Here is a 16,138-nt window from a genome sequence, read left to right on the forward strand (position 1 = left end):
TTTGCTCTGTTCTTTCCCCATTATCCTCCCCTTTCAGGAATGACCGCCGCTGTTCTTATCCCCGTCAGCCTGTCTGATTATTTTAATTTGATGAACACTCCTCACAAAATGCTTTTAAACAGACTGCATGATTGCTGCTGCCGTTTTCCCCATGGGGCGCACCATGCGCCGCTTCCCCTGCCTGAACCCCAAATCCCACTCTGCCTCCAGGGCAGTCCCGTCACTGCTCTGTGGGAGAGCTGCGCGCTTTCTGGTGGCGATGCAGTGAGGCCGCCGTGGCCCACGGCTTCCAAGCTTTTGCCCCACCATCCTCTTGGCTGAGTCAAATTTTGGGGGGTTGGAAGTGGATTGGAAGCCCTGCCACAAAACGTGCACAATGAAGGGGGTGAGATCCGGGTGCCAAGGGCAACGGGAGCTGTGTGGCCGCCTTCCGCCAGTCCTTATTGTAAGTTGCCCAGGCACTGCATTTGTAGGACAGGGTACAAAACATCTCAGTAGCGACAACAGCAAACCATGTGGGAATGGGATTGCCTTTCCCCGGCCTTGGGAGCATTTCTTGGGGTACGGAATGTGCAAAGGAATAAATCCCACGAGGAGAACGAACCAGGGGAGCAAGCCAAGCCCAAGCGCCAACCTTGCCTGCATCCTCACCCGATTTTGACGCGCTCCCTCTTGGGCTCCGCTTCAAAGGCAGAAGCCAGCAGGAGGATAATGGCGAGAGGGGCTCTTTGTGGAAGTCTCTCTCTCCTGAAGGAGGTCTTCCACCAGCAAGATATGGGAAGCCCCTTCCTAACCAGGAAAAGCCCCCCAAAGGCCGACCAGGCGCGAGCTTAGCCCCCACCTCCCATCTCTCCACCCACACAGAAGGAAGGATGCAGGGAAGCCAAGGGCCCTGCACGATCCGCGCTCGGGACCCCACCTGCTCCACCGCCCGAGCCAAGACAGGATGGACAGAGCCAGGGCAGGGAGCGAGGGCGGAGCGAGGCTGGGACGCTGCAGCCCTCCTGGGTGGCCTGGGTCTTTACGCAGCGCCTGGAAACCCTTCCTGGGGTGCCATCCCCTCGAGTGAGGGCACCAGCACGCGTGCGCTGATGCCCCGCTCACTGGCCGCTGCCTCCAAGTGCGTTGAAGACCCACGTCCAAAGGTCAAGCAAAAGGAAGAGAGAGGAGTACCTTCTTGGCTCCGGTCAACGCCGCTTTCTGGAGCTTGTTGTAACAATACTTGGCATAAGTACTTATTGCCACCCCTGGAAGAGGGAAGGAGAGAGGGAGGGAGGGAGAGAAAGCGGAAGTGAGAGCCGGGACGACAGAAGGGGGCACCCAGGGAGGAAGAGGTGAGCAGCAGCGGGGCAAGCGGTTCCCGAGCGGCAGCCGGAGTGACAGGTTCAGAGCGGGGCTCGCACGGCAGAGAAACCGGCCCAGCAGGAAGCCCCCTCTCAGCCACACCCCGAGATGATTCCAGGCCTCAGGACTTCTGCTCCAGCAGGGAGTTCCGTCAGGACCCCGCACCAGCAACACGCCCCGCCGTCACATCCCCCGATCACGCTGGGGGTCCCTCAAGCCCCTTCCTGCCTCCCGCCGTCGCCACGGCAGAGGCTGACCATCCGTCCCCGATCCTGTGGACCAGCCCTTCCGCTGCCCGGCCCTCTCCGATGGGTTGGACTGCCGGGCCCATCATGCCCAGCAAGCACTGCCCATGGGAATGCCCGCTGGACACACCCGGAGGACACAGGGGGGCTGCTTCAGACTCCGGCTGGCGTCGCGGGAGCAAAGCGTGCGACGCCGTCTTACTCGAAGCCCGGCCACTGTGCAAGCAGCCCGGGACCAGCTCCTCTGAGCCACTGCGACTCACCGGCACCTCCTGGAAGGAGGCATCTCCCCAGCTCTGCTCGGGCACCCACGAGCCAGGGGCCTTCAGCAAGCTAGCGCACGTCGCACCGCCCAGCTGCGCGCTCGGAGGGTGCCGTGAAGGGGCAGTCCTAGCCAAGAGAGCCAGCGCGCGCTCCGCTAGCGGGACTTTTGGCGCTGCAGGGACAGCCATGACGGTTCCGTAGTGAGAGACCACAGTTCCCAGCCTTCCTCTCCCCTGGCAGCCACAATCAGAACTTTAATCCTATTAAGGCGTGGACGGGCCAGGGCCAGGGCCAGGGGGAGTGCACAGGATGGGGTGAGGCTGGAAGGCCCCTTGAAGCCGCTGCAGAGCCGCTGGGCCTCTGGTGAAGGCGCCCCTGCAGGATGGCTCCCCACCTGCTGCGCTTCGCCAGCAGAGGAGGAGTGGGGTGCACCACGATGCTGACCGATCTCCTGGTGCAGAGGGGACCGGAGAGCACCGCCGTGCCTGCCGGGCCCCGAGCCCTCCGAGAGCCTACCTGGCGGGTGCTTTGGCACAGGGTGGCTGCACGTATCTATTTCCCACGACTGGGCTAAAGCTCAGCTTTATTTCCCCTATGATGCAAGTAGAGAGGAGGGGAGAAAACGGCCCAGGAGGGTGCAGGCTCTGCGCCAGCAGAGCAACGGCACAGCGACTGGCTAACGCTGGCAGCCGAAGGCTGGGCGCTGAAGCGGGAAGGCGAATGCCTCGGCAGGGCACGGTGAGGCGCTCCAGCGCTTCCCAGAATACATGACCTCAGGAACATTTCCAGCAGGATCGTGGCCACTGGTGGGCAGCGTTCGCAGCAGCAGGAATTCTTGCCAGGCCATCTCAAGACAGGAAGCTTGAGCTGGGGGAACGGGGAGTTGCTTGGAAAGTCGGTGGTTTCTCAAGAGCTATTCCTTTGCTCTGTCACTTCTCAGACAGGCTTATGCCAAAAGGCCCAGGCAGAGAATCCCTCCCAGGGGAAATCAGGTCTCGAAACCCCCGTCCCACCGGGGGAGGGCCCAATGGGGCCAAACCAGGCGAGATTCTGTGAGCCGTATTTAATTAGGCTATGCAGACCTTGGCGTCCACCGTGTAAAAGGGGCGGGGGGGGGCAGGATCCGTCTTAATGTTTATGTAGCATCACATCTGTACCGCTCCTTTTTCCCTCTTGCAAGGAACCCAAGCCAGCTCACATGATCCTCCTCTTCGCCATGCTATCCTCACAATGACCCTGTGAGGTAGGCTAAGCTGCACTGTGAGCTTCCTGAACGAGTGGCAGCGAGAACCTGCATCTCCCAAGTCCCAAGCCGAGGCTCTGAGAGCGACGCTGCATTGGCATGCGGGGGGCACGGTCCCTCACCTTCCGTCCCCCGCCTGGTGCCCTGCACAGCCACTGCAAGCCCCTGCAGAGCTGCGGGGACCGTAGGCAGAGGCCAGGCCAGGCGAGATGGGCTGGCTGCGGGCTGTCTGGGGGGTCCGCGGACCTGTTGCAGCCAAGAACCACCATTGCCAGAGGAATGACCAAGCGCCCGGCGCATGGCTGCGGGCTCCCTGTCACCACCAACACCGACCCCCGGGAGCCACGCACGTTCTTCACCCCAGTGCAATGCAGCCTTGCTCCAGCACAGCCGCCGGCCTCCTGCAGGGAGCTGCTGCTTCGTTGCTAGAAAGGCAGCTGCGGTTCCCTGCAGGTGGGAAGGCACTTTGCTGTCATGTGTGAATTCCTCCTTCAGCTCATTTGGTGAATGTGCTAATGGATGGGACGGGAGTTGCTTGCGGGCAGGGCCTGGGGCTCATGTGGAAGCCCCGGAGGTATTCCAGGGATGCACCCAGCTCAAAGGCACCTGTGTTGTGCCTACACAAGCACAAGCTCCTTCAGGTTAGAATCGGTGCCGCACAGGGCCACAAGGATGGTGGCTGGTCACAGGGAAAGCCGCATGAGGAGAGACTGAGGGAACTGGGTCTCTTCAGCCTGGAGAAGAGAAGACTCAGAGAGGACCTGTGGGCGACATACAGGTACATGAGGGGGTGTCACATGGAGGTGGGGAGAGACCTGTTCTCCCCTGTGGAGGAAGGCAGGACGCGCTCCAATGGAGTAAAGCTCAGGGAACCAAGGTTCAATTTGGATGCCAGGAAGCACTTCCTGACAGTTAGGACCCCAAGTACTTCCTGAATGGGCTTCCTCGGGAGGTCGTTGAGGCCCCATCGGTGAGGGTGTTCAAAGATAGGCTGGACGTGCACATGGTAGGCATGTCACAAGCAGAGCCAGTAGGAGCTGGGGGTCAGACTAGATGGCCCAGGAGCTCCTTTCTGACCTGCTCTGTCTATGTTTTTCCTGAATGGCAGCTTTTAAGTTAGTCCACTTGGAACCATTTCACAGGAGTACTTTCCCATGTCAAAATGCAGGGTAAAGTTACTGAATTCCAATGGTCTGGCCGTTTTTAAGGGTGGGAACATTGCCTGTTCTAACCCTGCCTAGCCACCCCACCGCAAGCAAAACCAGATCTAGAAACCCAAACAAAACCTTCTTTCAGAGCCCTTTTATCAAGCCAGAGAGGGGGAAGGTTCTCCTTTCACAATCTCTATTGTGCTCCCACGCTGGTGCAACCAGAACCCTGAGAGGCGGACTCCAGCGAAGCAAACGAGCAGGTTCCTATTCCTGCAAAGGATGCCAAATTGCTGAACAAAGCCCTCTGTGGGAATCGGGGGACTTTTAATCGGCTTAGCAAGAAGCGACAGCCTCTCCCCCATTCCAGAGTCACGCGGACAGCGGTTTTGGCCCGATTCTGTTTAGGAGCAGAGGCCTAAAACCAGCAAGGAAGAACCGGTCACATTCAGCTACTGGTGGTGACAGGGGAGCAGCACAGAAAACCAGGGAGGCAGACGGCAGCCCCACTTCTGGATGCTCTCAACAAACACCACAAGGGAGACTCCTGAGGACTAGAAGCACGGCCCCACCAGGAGCTTCCCAGTGGCTGGAACCCACTCCAGCTCTGCCACCACCCCGACTCATCCCTCGCGGTCCCCCTGTGCTCCTCGTCTTCTGCATTTCAGTGCGACTATAGTGAATGGCTGCCCAGGATTACATTGGCGTCCTCAAAAATAACTAGGAAAACAACCCAAGATCTCTGAAGCTCGGTTAGCCCGACCTCGCTTTGCCCGCGAAAACAGCCACCCTGTCCCATCTGCCCCGCCACTGCAAGCAGCAACAAGCCCCTGCGTCCCACGTGACGGGGCTGCTCGCTTCCGCGCTCTGCGTCACTGGCTGCCGGCACAAGGACATGCAGCCCGATGCGACCAAGGCATGCACCACGGCCGAGGACAGGCGGCCAGTGCAAGCACTAAAAAGCATCTCTGCCGTGCTCTGGCATGTTCAAGGAGCGCCTGGCACTCCTGCGTCTTCGCACCCTTCGGACCAGAGAGTGAGGGAGCATCGGACGCTCTTTCCTCCACCAGTGGCAAACTACCAGCAATGCTTGCAATGCCATGGGTAGTTGTGCAAATCTGCCAGAAACTGTAGCTACGTTGTTGTTGTTGTTGTTGTTGAATTAGTAGTTGGCAGGAATCCTGATCAGTGCCAGGACCCAAGGGTCTTCTGGACATGTCCCTTCCCTGCCACAATCCTGACCAAAAATCAGATTCCCTGGCCACTAGTCAGAGCAGAAAATGAGGACCCCTTCCAGGGCTAATAGGGGTGTGAAGTGAGGGGAACAATTTTCCTTGGGACCAAGGCAGGGGAGGAAAGGGTTAACACACACACACCTGTGTCTGACTTCTAAGCCACCTTCCAAAAGGTCTACCTGCACTCAGGCTTCTTTTCCAGAGAATGGAGGGATTTAAAAGAATGCTCTTACCCCAGAGAGATCTTTGGCCCCTCTTTGCAACTCAAGGAAACCTGAGGCAGAGGGCCAAGGCTCCAGCTCTTCAGAAATTGGCCACTTTGGCTTGGTTTGCCAAAAACATGAAGCTCAGGCCGCTTGGAGGTGATTTGCCCCCACTAACACCCCCCCCCCCCCGGTTTTGTGCTCCTAGAATGAGAGGCAGTCATCCAGCTCTGCATAAGACACACGCCCCTGGCTGGAGGGGCCAGGCAGGAAGTATCAAATTGCCCCAGGGCGCCTGCATTCTGTTCCTGCACCAGCCTTCAGGGTACAGATCAACATCATCCGGGAGGGGCGCTGGCTTCGAGTCAGGCTGTGCACCTGCAAGAGAGCTCCAGCCAGCAACGCTGAATGACACTGCCGTCTCCTCCTGTCCGTGCGCACGCTTTTAACAAACAGGAAGCCGCGTGGGAACAGCTGCGAGGGGGTGCCCTACTGGTCAGGGAGAGGGGCCCCTCCTGTGTGCTGCGGCCATGGCGCTTGTCGTTCTCTGTGGCACCGTGGGGGCGGCTCTGCAGCACTCTTGCCCAGGCTGGCGCCTTCCGGGCAGCTCCGATCGGCCACAGCCAGCAGGGCCACTGGTTGGCACAGCTCAGGACTTGGCAGCATCCTGGCCCGAGTGCCGCATCCCATCGCTGCCGCCTGCTGGTTGGGAGGCCCCCAGGCAGAAGGCCCTTCCGCCAGGACATGGGTGCCCCCACGCGGCCTCCGGCTGGCCTGCAGCAAGACCAGCGTCCCAGGGGATGCGCGGCTGGCCCACCGGAAGGCCACAGTGGGAGAAGCCCCACCACACGGTCTGGCTGCGGAACAGGCTTGCTCAGAATACGCAGCACCGGCTGCTGCCAGAGATCTGTCTTCAAGGGGGCAGGCGATAAATGCACCCGGTCTGCGGGTGGGCAAGCTTGCCCTGCCCAGAGCAGCCATGACCCTCCCCGTCCAGCGAGAGCAAACCTGCGGGTGCCGAATGCTGGTGGCGAACGCAGGGCTGCTGCCATCACGGCCCGCCTTTGCACCCCCGGGGAGAACCACCCAGCTGCTGGCAGAACCCAGAGAAAGAATGGACGTCTGCTCTGAGCAGCAGGGCAATTCATGCTCCCGCTTGGTGGAGGGAAGAGCACACCCCTGGATGTTTGGAGCTTGGGCAGGGGACAGGATCACGGAAGCACGGATTAGCACAGCTAGAAGTGGCCAGAGGGCCACTGGGTCCAACCCAAGCTCCAAGCATCCAGGGGTGTGCTCTTCCCTCCCCGCATTCCAGAACGGACACTTCTGCCTTGACGGGTGGGCCTGCCTTCCACAAAGGTGGGCTTCCACCAACTCCTTGCGATGGGAGTGGCAGGCGTCTCCTCCCCGCCAGGGGCATCCTCTGGCTGCCAGAGGCAGATGAGACCTCCAGGCCGGGGCCGCCCTTCTCTGCCCCAAGCAGGTTGCCCTGGGATGGGCCACCCGTGGGTGGAAGGTGCCAGCACTCGGCAGGGCCCTCGGCCAGAAGAAGGCACTCCGGGATCCATCTGCAGCCCGCGGCACTGCCATCTGTGGCTCAGAGGAGTCCCTCAGCTTTCCCAGAGGCACAGGGGCCGGAAGGGAATCGCGAGACTCATTTCTTCCTTGCAAGCAGAACCGGACCAAAGCCCATCCCTGCACAGACACCATCGCCGCCTCAGGGATCCTCTGGGGCGAAGAGGGCAAGCTTGCTCCTCCTCCTCTTCCTCCCAGAAAGAGGCCCAGGGGGAGAGCAGAGCCTCCTGCTCCAAGCAGGGGAAACACGCGAGTGCCCCAGGCTCGAAGCAGTTCTGGCTTTGCTCCAGGAGGGTGCACTGCTGGGGCTCAGAAGACACAGGGCTTTCTCCCGACACCTGCTGCCAGACCCTGTAAAGCTGCGGATGACTGGATCCGACCCACGGAGCATGGGCTCCACCACCGCGTGGCCTGGAGCGAGCCCCACTTCTGGCCTGACCCCGCGTCCCAGGCTCTGCCCCCTCTGCACTGGACAGACCATGGCAAGCATCTTCCACACCGGAGCGCTGTATGATTGGCAGAGGCGAGGCACACAAGATGCTCCGAAGACTGAAAACAAGCTGCAACTCAGGCGAGCAATCCTGTTTGTGGCTGCAACCCTTCAGTCCACAGAGCCCGATACCACTCACGGATCATATCCTGGGCTTCGCAGCTGGATCCTTCTCAGTACCAAAGCGTGATGTGCTCGTGCCACAGGGGAACAAGCACCCAGCAGCCCTGCACGCGAGAGGCCGGCGCCCCAGGGACGACCACAAGCCAACGGGGGCTCATTCCGAGCCGGAGCCGCGAAGCTGCCCGGCCCGTTGGCATCAGCGCGTTCGCGCTCCACCTGCACCGCCACGGACGCAGCTGCACGCGCGTGGGATGCCGCCGTCAGGGCGAGGGCACCCCTTGCCCTAACAGAAGCGCCTGGGCGGCACCAGAAGCCCTTCCTTCTGAAGGACAACCCAAGGACAGCACCTGCGGGAAGCAAGACCGGCAGAGGTCAATCTCAGCTTGGCCGGGAGAGCCGGCCGGAGACGGGAGGCGCGCCCCGGGCGAGTGGTTAAAAGGAGGGAGAAGCGTGAAGCCGATGTTAAGAAGAGGCGGAGGGGAGGCTAAGAAGCGGCAGAAGAGTGAAGCGGAGGTGGCTTCTACCACTAAGGAGAGGAAGGTGCTAGGCAGCACTCCTCGGCCGCGACACCCTACCATCGTGTTCTTCAATATAGGGCTTGGGTTTCTTTCTCAATTTGGACTTCTTCTTACTGTTCCTTTCCAGGAGTTCTTTAATGTGCTGAGTAACTGGGAAACAAACAGAACAGTGAGGACAGTGAATGGGACACAGAGAAAGGGGGCGGGGGTAAAACACACATTTCAAACACCAGAATGAACTCGGCAGTGGGCTCCGGGAGGTTCTCCTATGCTCGCTCGGGAGATGGAGGTGCTTGTCCCCGATGGAGGGCTGAATCAGCGGCAGAGGAAAGTCAAGTGCCTTAGGGCGGCCTTCCCATACCTGGGGCTTACCGGTTACTGGAAGTCTTCCACTCCCATCAGCCCCAGCCAGCTTGGCCAGTGGGCAGGGATGCGGGAGGTGCACCCAGTCAGAGAAAGCTGGCTCAGCGTTCCAGACTTCCACGTTGAGGCTAGAAATTCCGCTGGGGCAGAAATGTCTCCCCACAAAATGTTTCTGTTGCAAACGCCTGCCCCCTCTTTAGCCCCCCGATGCCCAGTGCCCCCCCCCCCGCGCTCCCCGGCACCTGCTGATTTCTCTTTCCTGGATTCGTCACACAGTGGAATTTACCTGATCTGGGGTCAAGGTGAGAACGGGATCATGCCGCAACCCGGACACGTCACGATGGCAGTGGAGGGTGAACCAAGGCGGTGGGTAATGGCCGAGGCCCGGACGCTTAAGGGCCCGTCTCCCCTGGCCCCACCCCATGCCTTGCTTGGGACCGCCTCGGGGCATCCCGCCTCCGTCTGAGCTGTGTTTGGCCAGAACGCCTGAGCGAGCGAGCGAGCGAGCGAGCGGCCCATTCTCCATGGGGGTGCCCAAACTCAGACTGGGTTTGCAGAATGCCCTGCCTGGTCTCTTCCTTAATGCCTCCAGCCAGATCACACCCCGCCTGAGGGCCGATCACCTCTCCATACAGTCACCACCCTTTCAGTTCTATCTGCTGCTCCCATCTGATTTAATTTGAGCTCTATTTACAGTTTTGCATTTTGTTTGTCCAGGCAGATGTGTGGTCTGCCCTTAATCCAATGAGCAGGGCCGCTTATAAATGTGAACTGCTTTGTTATGTCGCTGAAACAAATAAAATAAAGGCAGAATAAAACAAGAAAAACAGATTTTTCAGAGGGAAAACCCACAGGAAAAAGGGAGGCTGAGTTTCCATTGGGTTTTGGTTTTGCCAGTGATCTACTCTTACATAATGCGCCTCTTAAAAATGAAATGAGGAGGGCTCGGTTTGGCCACGGCTCATCCGTGAAAACGCCTAACAGCAAAAAGAAATCCACCCAGGGCAGCCTTTCCTCCTCACGGAGGCCTCCCTCGTCACCAGTGCTCATGGGGTCTAGGAATGATGGAGGTTGTAGCTTCAACGCACCTGGAAGAGGCGAGCTGGGGGTGGCAGGCGTGCCAGCATACGCTATGGGCTTCGCAGCACATCAAAAGCACTCCCGGACAGCGGAGAGATCGCCGCCGTAATGACGCGCCATGAAAAAGGCAGAGAAGAGCAAACACTCTGCCTCCTCCACACACTGGCAACCAGGCCTTGAGCGTATCGCTGCCCAGGAAAAGGCCACTGCCCACAGGGAGCCGTGGTGAATTAAGTAAGAAGGGGGGAGACCCAACACCACTGGTGCGTTAGCCAAGGTGAGGCTTTTGGTAGGTACACACGGATAACGAAAAACAACTTCCCTTTTCTGATTGCCTATATCCAAGATGATGCTGCAGGTGAAGGAAAGCTTCACGACAGCAAGGACTGGGACCCAAGAAAGGGCAGGTTTACGGCGGAGTGCAGCCGAGCCCCATTTTTCTCTGGGCTGAGAGCCACCCTGCTGGGAGGCAGGGAAAGGACAGGCAAGTGACTTGCGGCTGATTACAAGTTCATGAGCCGTTTAAAACCGCTTCCAAATGAGCCGGTTCCACCAGCACAGATCAACCAGCACAAGGTGGAAAAGCAAACAGAGGCCCTGCTGGGCAGGGGGCCGGTGTGGGTGGGGCCTGCGCCTCCCCAGCAGACAAAAACCACGAATGAGGCTGACGTTCAGCACTGCCCCCCCAAGAGACGCACCCAGCATGGATCACAGCGACGTGCGAGGGATGAGCTTTGCACAAGCGTGCATGTGAGCCAGAGCCTGCCAGCCACCGCTTCCTAAGAACCCACTATGCATTTGCTCTCCGTGTCCCCACGTTCACCTGAACATTAAAAGTGTGTGTGTGAGTGTAAAAGAGGGAGGGAGGGAGGGAGGAAGGGAGGGAAGGGAGAGACTAAAGCAGTGCCACCACCCAGCGCTTCTCCTTTCCTGTCGGATTTGTGAGTGCGGATGTGAGATGAGTGGGTTGCGGGTTGTTCCATGGGAATTCTCAATGGCAACAATGATCACTTTGAAGTCTGGGCTGTGGGTGGGTGGAGACAGGGAAGGGAAGGGGCTCCGGGGAAGGGAAGGGGCTCCACAGCCCGCCTGCCCCACACCACCAAAGCGTCTTGCCGCACCATCCCGGGCAGCTTGCCTGGCCCGCCACTTTTGCACCAGCAAAACGCACCATGGCTCCCAAGCGCCGCACAAGCAGTGGGGGGACCAGCTGCGCTGAAGAGCCGGGCCCATCCAGCGGGTGTGGATCAACAGGGAGCGGCAGGGGCCGTGCCTAGATAGGATGGTTAACTCTTCCCTTTGGTAACTGTTTAGTGTGTTATTTAAATATGATTGTGCGATTGGTTAATTGTATTTTTTTAACATTTGGAAACTGCCTAGACAACCTCCGGACTAGGAGGCAGTACAGAAGAACAATAAATCATCATCGCCACCGCCCCAAAGGCAGAAAGGACAAAACTGAGGCTGTCCGGCTTTGGGCACATCATGAGAAGGCCAGGCTCCCTGGAGCAGCCCGTCGTGCGAGAGGCAGTCAAAGGCAGAAGAAAGGAAAGGCCATGGATGAGAGGGGTGGGCTCCCTCCAGGCAGCCACGGCCCCGGTCTTAGAGAAGCTGAGCAGGGCTGTCAAGGGCAGGGCCTTTGGAGGGCTTCCATTCATAGGGCCACCCTCAGTCGGAGACAATCCAATGGCACATAACAGGAACAGCCACCCCAAAAGTCAGGGCTGGCTTCCGGGCACCCTCCAGAAGCGTGTGCCTGCATCTCCCATAATCCCTGACCCTCAGACATGCTGGTCGGGGCAGAGGGAGTTCCAGCCCAAAGCACCTGAAGAACAGCAGGCTGGCATAACATCTCCTTGCCCCACGCACCTCCGAGCCCGCAGTGAGCAATTCCAGTTGCCGCATTCCCCCGCTGACGCTGTTCACACCTCTGCCCAGGCGTGACTGAGCTCAGACGTGGTCCCAGCAGCGAAAAGCACGGAGAGGATGACAACAGGGCAGGGAGGGGGGAGAGGCCGAGTCCATGGGCCAGCAGGAGGGCTCCCGGGGGGCTGGTGTGGCAGCCAGACCTCCCTCCTGCCCACACACTGAAGGGGGCGGAGCTGATGCACAGCCTCCAGTCTCTCCTCCTTGGCAGAGCCACTGGAGGGTGGGGGGCTTCCCGTCTCCAGGCCCCCAGCCACAGCTGGCGCCCAGTGCCGTAGCTGCCTCCAACAGTCAGCAGAGCACCTGGCAGGCCGCTCTAAGAACAGGGCCGGCTCATTGTGGGCTGCACTCAGGATAATAAGTGCTCCTTGGGAAGAAGAAATGACATGTTTTTCCGGCTCTGGGGCAGCAATTTGAGGCGAGTTCCAGGCATCGCCTACTCCCAGAGGGGCTGGGGCAGAAGAGCAGCCCACGGGAAGCGGCTTCACGGAAGCACGGGCAACGGCGCTGAGCAAACGGGGCCTTGCCCCAAAGCTGGAAACGTTTACTGCCTCTCCTGAGGGGGCCCTGGGAGTTGCATTTTCTCCTGGACCCAGCACAGGAGTGAGGAATGCCTGACTCTCCAGATACGGCTTCCCTGCAGCTCCCATTATCCCCGACCAACAGCATTTCAGGGCTCATGGTTCCCACCACTGACCTAGAGCAGGCTGCGGCATAGCCTTTCCCAGCCCGGCACCTTCCAGGTGGCCCGGACTGCATCGACAGGCAGGGTGGGGGATTCTGGGAAACACGCTCCAACGCTGCTGGAGGGAAGCAGCTTGAGGAATGCGGAGCGAGAGGGACACACGCCAGTCCTGGCTGCAGGATGGAAAGGCCGGCACAGCCGGGCAGACGTCTTCGAGCAGTTCCTGCATTAAGCCAGGGCTCCTTTCCAGCACGAAGGGGCAGGGGGAGAAGCTGGGGCTGCTCAGTACAGGGTCCCCGTTCTTCCTTTCTGCGCCGCGAAGCCCCACATGTGTGGGACACAAGAGAGGCCCTGTTGCTCGCACTCACTGCCGCCCACATCCTGACCAGACAAGGGGCTGCAGATCAATGGGGGAGATGATGTCACTCCGGCACAATGGGGTGCTGGGGGGGCAAAGGAAAGAGCCGGCCCCGGCCCAGAACAAGCGGCCTCTGTTCTGTCCAGGACAGCTCCCTGCTGCCCGTGCGCCCTTGCCAGGGTGAGCGGCCTTCGCGCAGCCGAGAAAAGGGCACTGTCTTGAGGGATGATGTCCCGAACCCTCCTGGTCGTCCAGGGGATGTCCTAAAAAGTCAGTGCCCCCAAAACTGCCAAAGGAGAACAGCAGCAAATGGCTGGGGCCCGAAGAAACCTCACCCCGTGTGAGGCGTCGGCAGCATGGTTCTGACGACAGACAAAGCAATGTCAAACACATTCACCTCTTTCAGCACATTATCACACAGCGGGGGTGCTTTTTAAAAACTGCCCCCCACCCCATAGCCTGCTTATGGGGGAAAACTTGGTGAGACATCCAGGATGGTGTGTCCTATTTCTGCCCTTTCATTTGTGCTGCATTTTTAGGTCCGGCAACAGCGAGAAGAGCTAACTGCAGGCTCTCTGCTCAGGTTCACCCATGGTGGAAATTCAACGCTGACTGAGCTTGGGAACGGGGCTGGAAGGTGGGCCCAGTTATCTGCCTTTTGGGGCTGCTTTTGCTGGAGGGGTATAGAGAATGGCTGCTGCTTTTTGCCTGAACAAAGGACCCGGGCTTGTGAAGGGTTGCAGATGTCCCGAAAGGTCCAGGGAAGGGCTGGCACGGCACGGAAGGGGCTCCCAATCATTCCCCAGCACTGCCAGCCAGACCCTGGTGAGCCGCTCCCGCTCCCGGTGGGCAGTACGAAGCTCGGTGATATGAGGGGTGTTGTGACTGAGCAGAAGGCAGCGCCCTGTGAGCCAGAGAGCTGTGCGTTGCTGTCCGTGGTCCAGTGAACAGCCATGCAATGTGAGAGGGCCATCTATTCCCATCCAAACTCTGGGATGGCGCAGCCATGGAAAACCGCTTCCGCGCAGCCAGGAACCGACACCGCGACCGGAGAGCTGGAGCAGCCAGGAACCCACAGGGGTACTACCAAACTGAGCCAGGGCTTCTGCTCTCCCTTCAGCTCCCCCTCCCCACATCAGGGGCAAAACTGGAACAAAGGATGAAGACGTGCGTATCTGCATCGTGCGCACTGATGACAGGATCCAGCTTCTCTCGATTACAGGATCCAGCATACTTGCCCCGCCAGAGGAACTGGATCCGTGCCTCTTCCTGCTGCTATGCAGAGCCCTGGCTGCACAGAAGCCATTTTCAACCTCAGCAGAACATCCAACGAGAAAAGAGCGGGAGACAGAAGTGCTCTGAAAGCCTGCTAAACCTGGTACGATGATCGCTGAAAGGCTGGTATTGTTTTCACCATTTTCTCCCTTAATCTCCTTCTCAACTGCTTTCTATTCCAAGGAAAACTGCAGTGAGCCTGCCAACCTGCTCTTGAACAGCCTGGAGCAAGAAGTCTGCTGATTCCTTCGGGCTCACTTCATATGCTCTGCTGAATCCAACAGAACCCCCCCTGCCCCGCCCCTTCAGGAGTGCCTCACAATGTTGCGGCTCTTCTCACCAGAAGCATCGGGAGGCTCTTGCGTCTGAGCCGGCGGAGAGACGGCGGCATTCTAACGATGCGGCTCTGCACGCCAGCCGTGCTTTGAAAGGCCTCCCTCCCACGGCAGCGGCAGAATTGGGGCAGGCCAGGCTGCAAGTGCTGCTGTTGCCCCAGCTTAAGGGAACCCTACGAATTCAGGCCCTCCTTGACAGCCCTGCTCAGCTCTTGTCAACTCCAGGCTACGACTTCCTGCATGGAGGCAAGCGATCTCATCCTTGGGCTTCCATTCTTCTGCCTCTGACTTCTCCCAGGGTGAAGGTCTTCTCCAGGGAGACTTGCCCCCGGTGACGCGCCCCGATACAACAGCTTCAGTTAGCGTTCGCTGCAATTACGGACAGCAGTTGCCGTTTGTGGAGTCCTGTGGGCGAGACTGCGGATGAGGAGATGTGCACAAGCAGTCAGGAGAAGGACTACGGGGCCCAGTCTCCCCTTCTCTTCTGGAGCTCATCTTCTCTCCACTGCGTCCAAACACAGCCAGTCTGGAGTCGAGCAAGAACCCTGGCTAGCCCTGGCAAAGAGCAAAACCGGCAAGCACACTGGGTTGGCTTAAGGGGTCTTATTCCGCAGTGGGAAAGTAAGATACTGAGGAGCCCCAAAGGCACAGTGGAGGCCACTGTTCACGGGGCCATCGTGGGGCCTTTGGTTGCCTGCAATGAATCCTGGGGCTTTTCTCCAGTAAAAGGAGAGAGTCGCCTTCTAGAAACCCACCAACCGTCCAACCAATCAGCCAAAGATGCCGGCCAACCGTCCGAAGAGACTGCAGTCTGCTTTGACCAAGAGCAGCTCTCTGGAGTGTCCAGAACAGGGGCTCTCCTGGGATGCGCTACCCAAATGGTTTTGCGGGTGCCCCGCACGCAGTGCAGGTGTCCAGTGGTGAACCGTGACCCCTTCCCTTTGCTGGCTCTTCCTACATGCAGAAAACAACACAAAGGCCGAAATCCCCCACTGACTCCTGCAAAACGACGAGGACTAGTGCTCTGTCGCTCGTTTTCGGGGTCACAGCCTGGGCTCTCAAGAGGACAAAGCGGGGGTGCTTTCTCTGTGTCTAAATGTGAGGAGGTTCCCCAGCCCCAGGGAGCGCAGGCACCCTGCACCGGCCACCATCTCCAGGAGCTACACAAGGAGGCAACCAACAACGGCAATGATGAAAGGTATTTTCACACCTCGTTAATGAAATTATTTTGCTGCCCCTGCTCAAAGGACATTAGCTGCAGTAGCGGCTTCGGTCAGCAAACGGAATGCGGTTTGGTACTTAATGACTCAGAATAACAGCCCTGTGTTAACAATGCTGGAATAACCAATTATAGCTTAGCTGCAGAGCTGGACTGGAAAAGAAGGGGAAGACGTGTGCATGAGCACGCATGTCTGTCTGTCTGCCTGCCTAAGTGTCTCACCAGTGATTCAAGGATTTCCACACTGCGGCCAACATTTATAGAGGCTCGATGCCCAGCGTGGGGACAAGCGTGAAACAGGATGTTGCGAAAGGAGAGGGAGCCACAGCCATATCACCAGCAGAACACGAGAGAGCAGGGCATAGAAAGTCGTGGGCAACTCAGTTCTTTTTGGCCTCTGCTTCTTCCAAGAGACTGGGCCCCTCAGTCCTACTTTCCTTCTGCTACCAGCGAGAAGAAGTGGCCCAAGCAAGGGAAGCCTCAGGAGATACTCTGGGACTCAGGCAACA

General features: G+C 58.9%; 1 protein-coding gene across 1 annotated transcript in view; it reads right to left on the reverse strand.

Annotated features, from left to right (window-relative positions):
* The window catches only part of ARHGAP39 (Rho GTPase activating protein 39), a 94,524-nt gene that overhangs the window by 6,214 nt on the left and 72,172 nt on the right, over nt 1-16,138 (reverse strand). The window contains exons 8-9 of the mRNA XM_044453231.1: nt 8,446-8,538; nt 1,174-1,247 (exon numbers count right to left, since the gene is read on the reverse strand). Of these exons, the coding sequence (XP_044309166.1) occupies nt 1,174-1,247; nt 8,446-8,538 (167 nt within the window). The remainder of the gene's footprint in view (nt 1-1,173; nt 1,248-8,445; nt 8,539-16,138) is intronic.

Source organism: Varanus komodoensis, unplaced genomic scaffold, assembly GCF_004798865.1.
Source record: "Varanus komodoensis strain SLA01 unplaced genomic scaffold, ASM479886v1 scaffold78, whole genome shotgun sequence".
In the NCBI taxonomy this organism is placed as follows: Eukaryota; Metazoa; Chordata; class Lepidosauria; order Squamata; family Varanidae; genus Varanus; species Varanus komodoensis.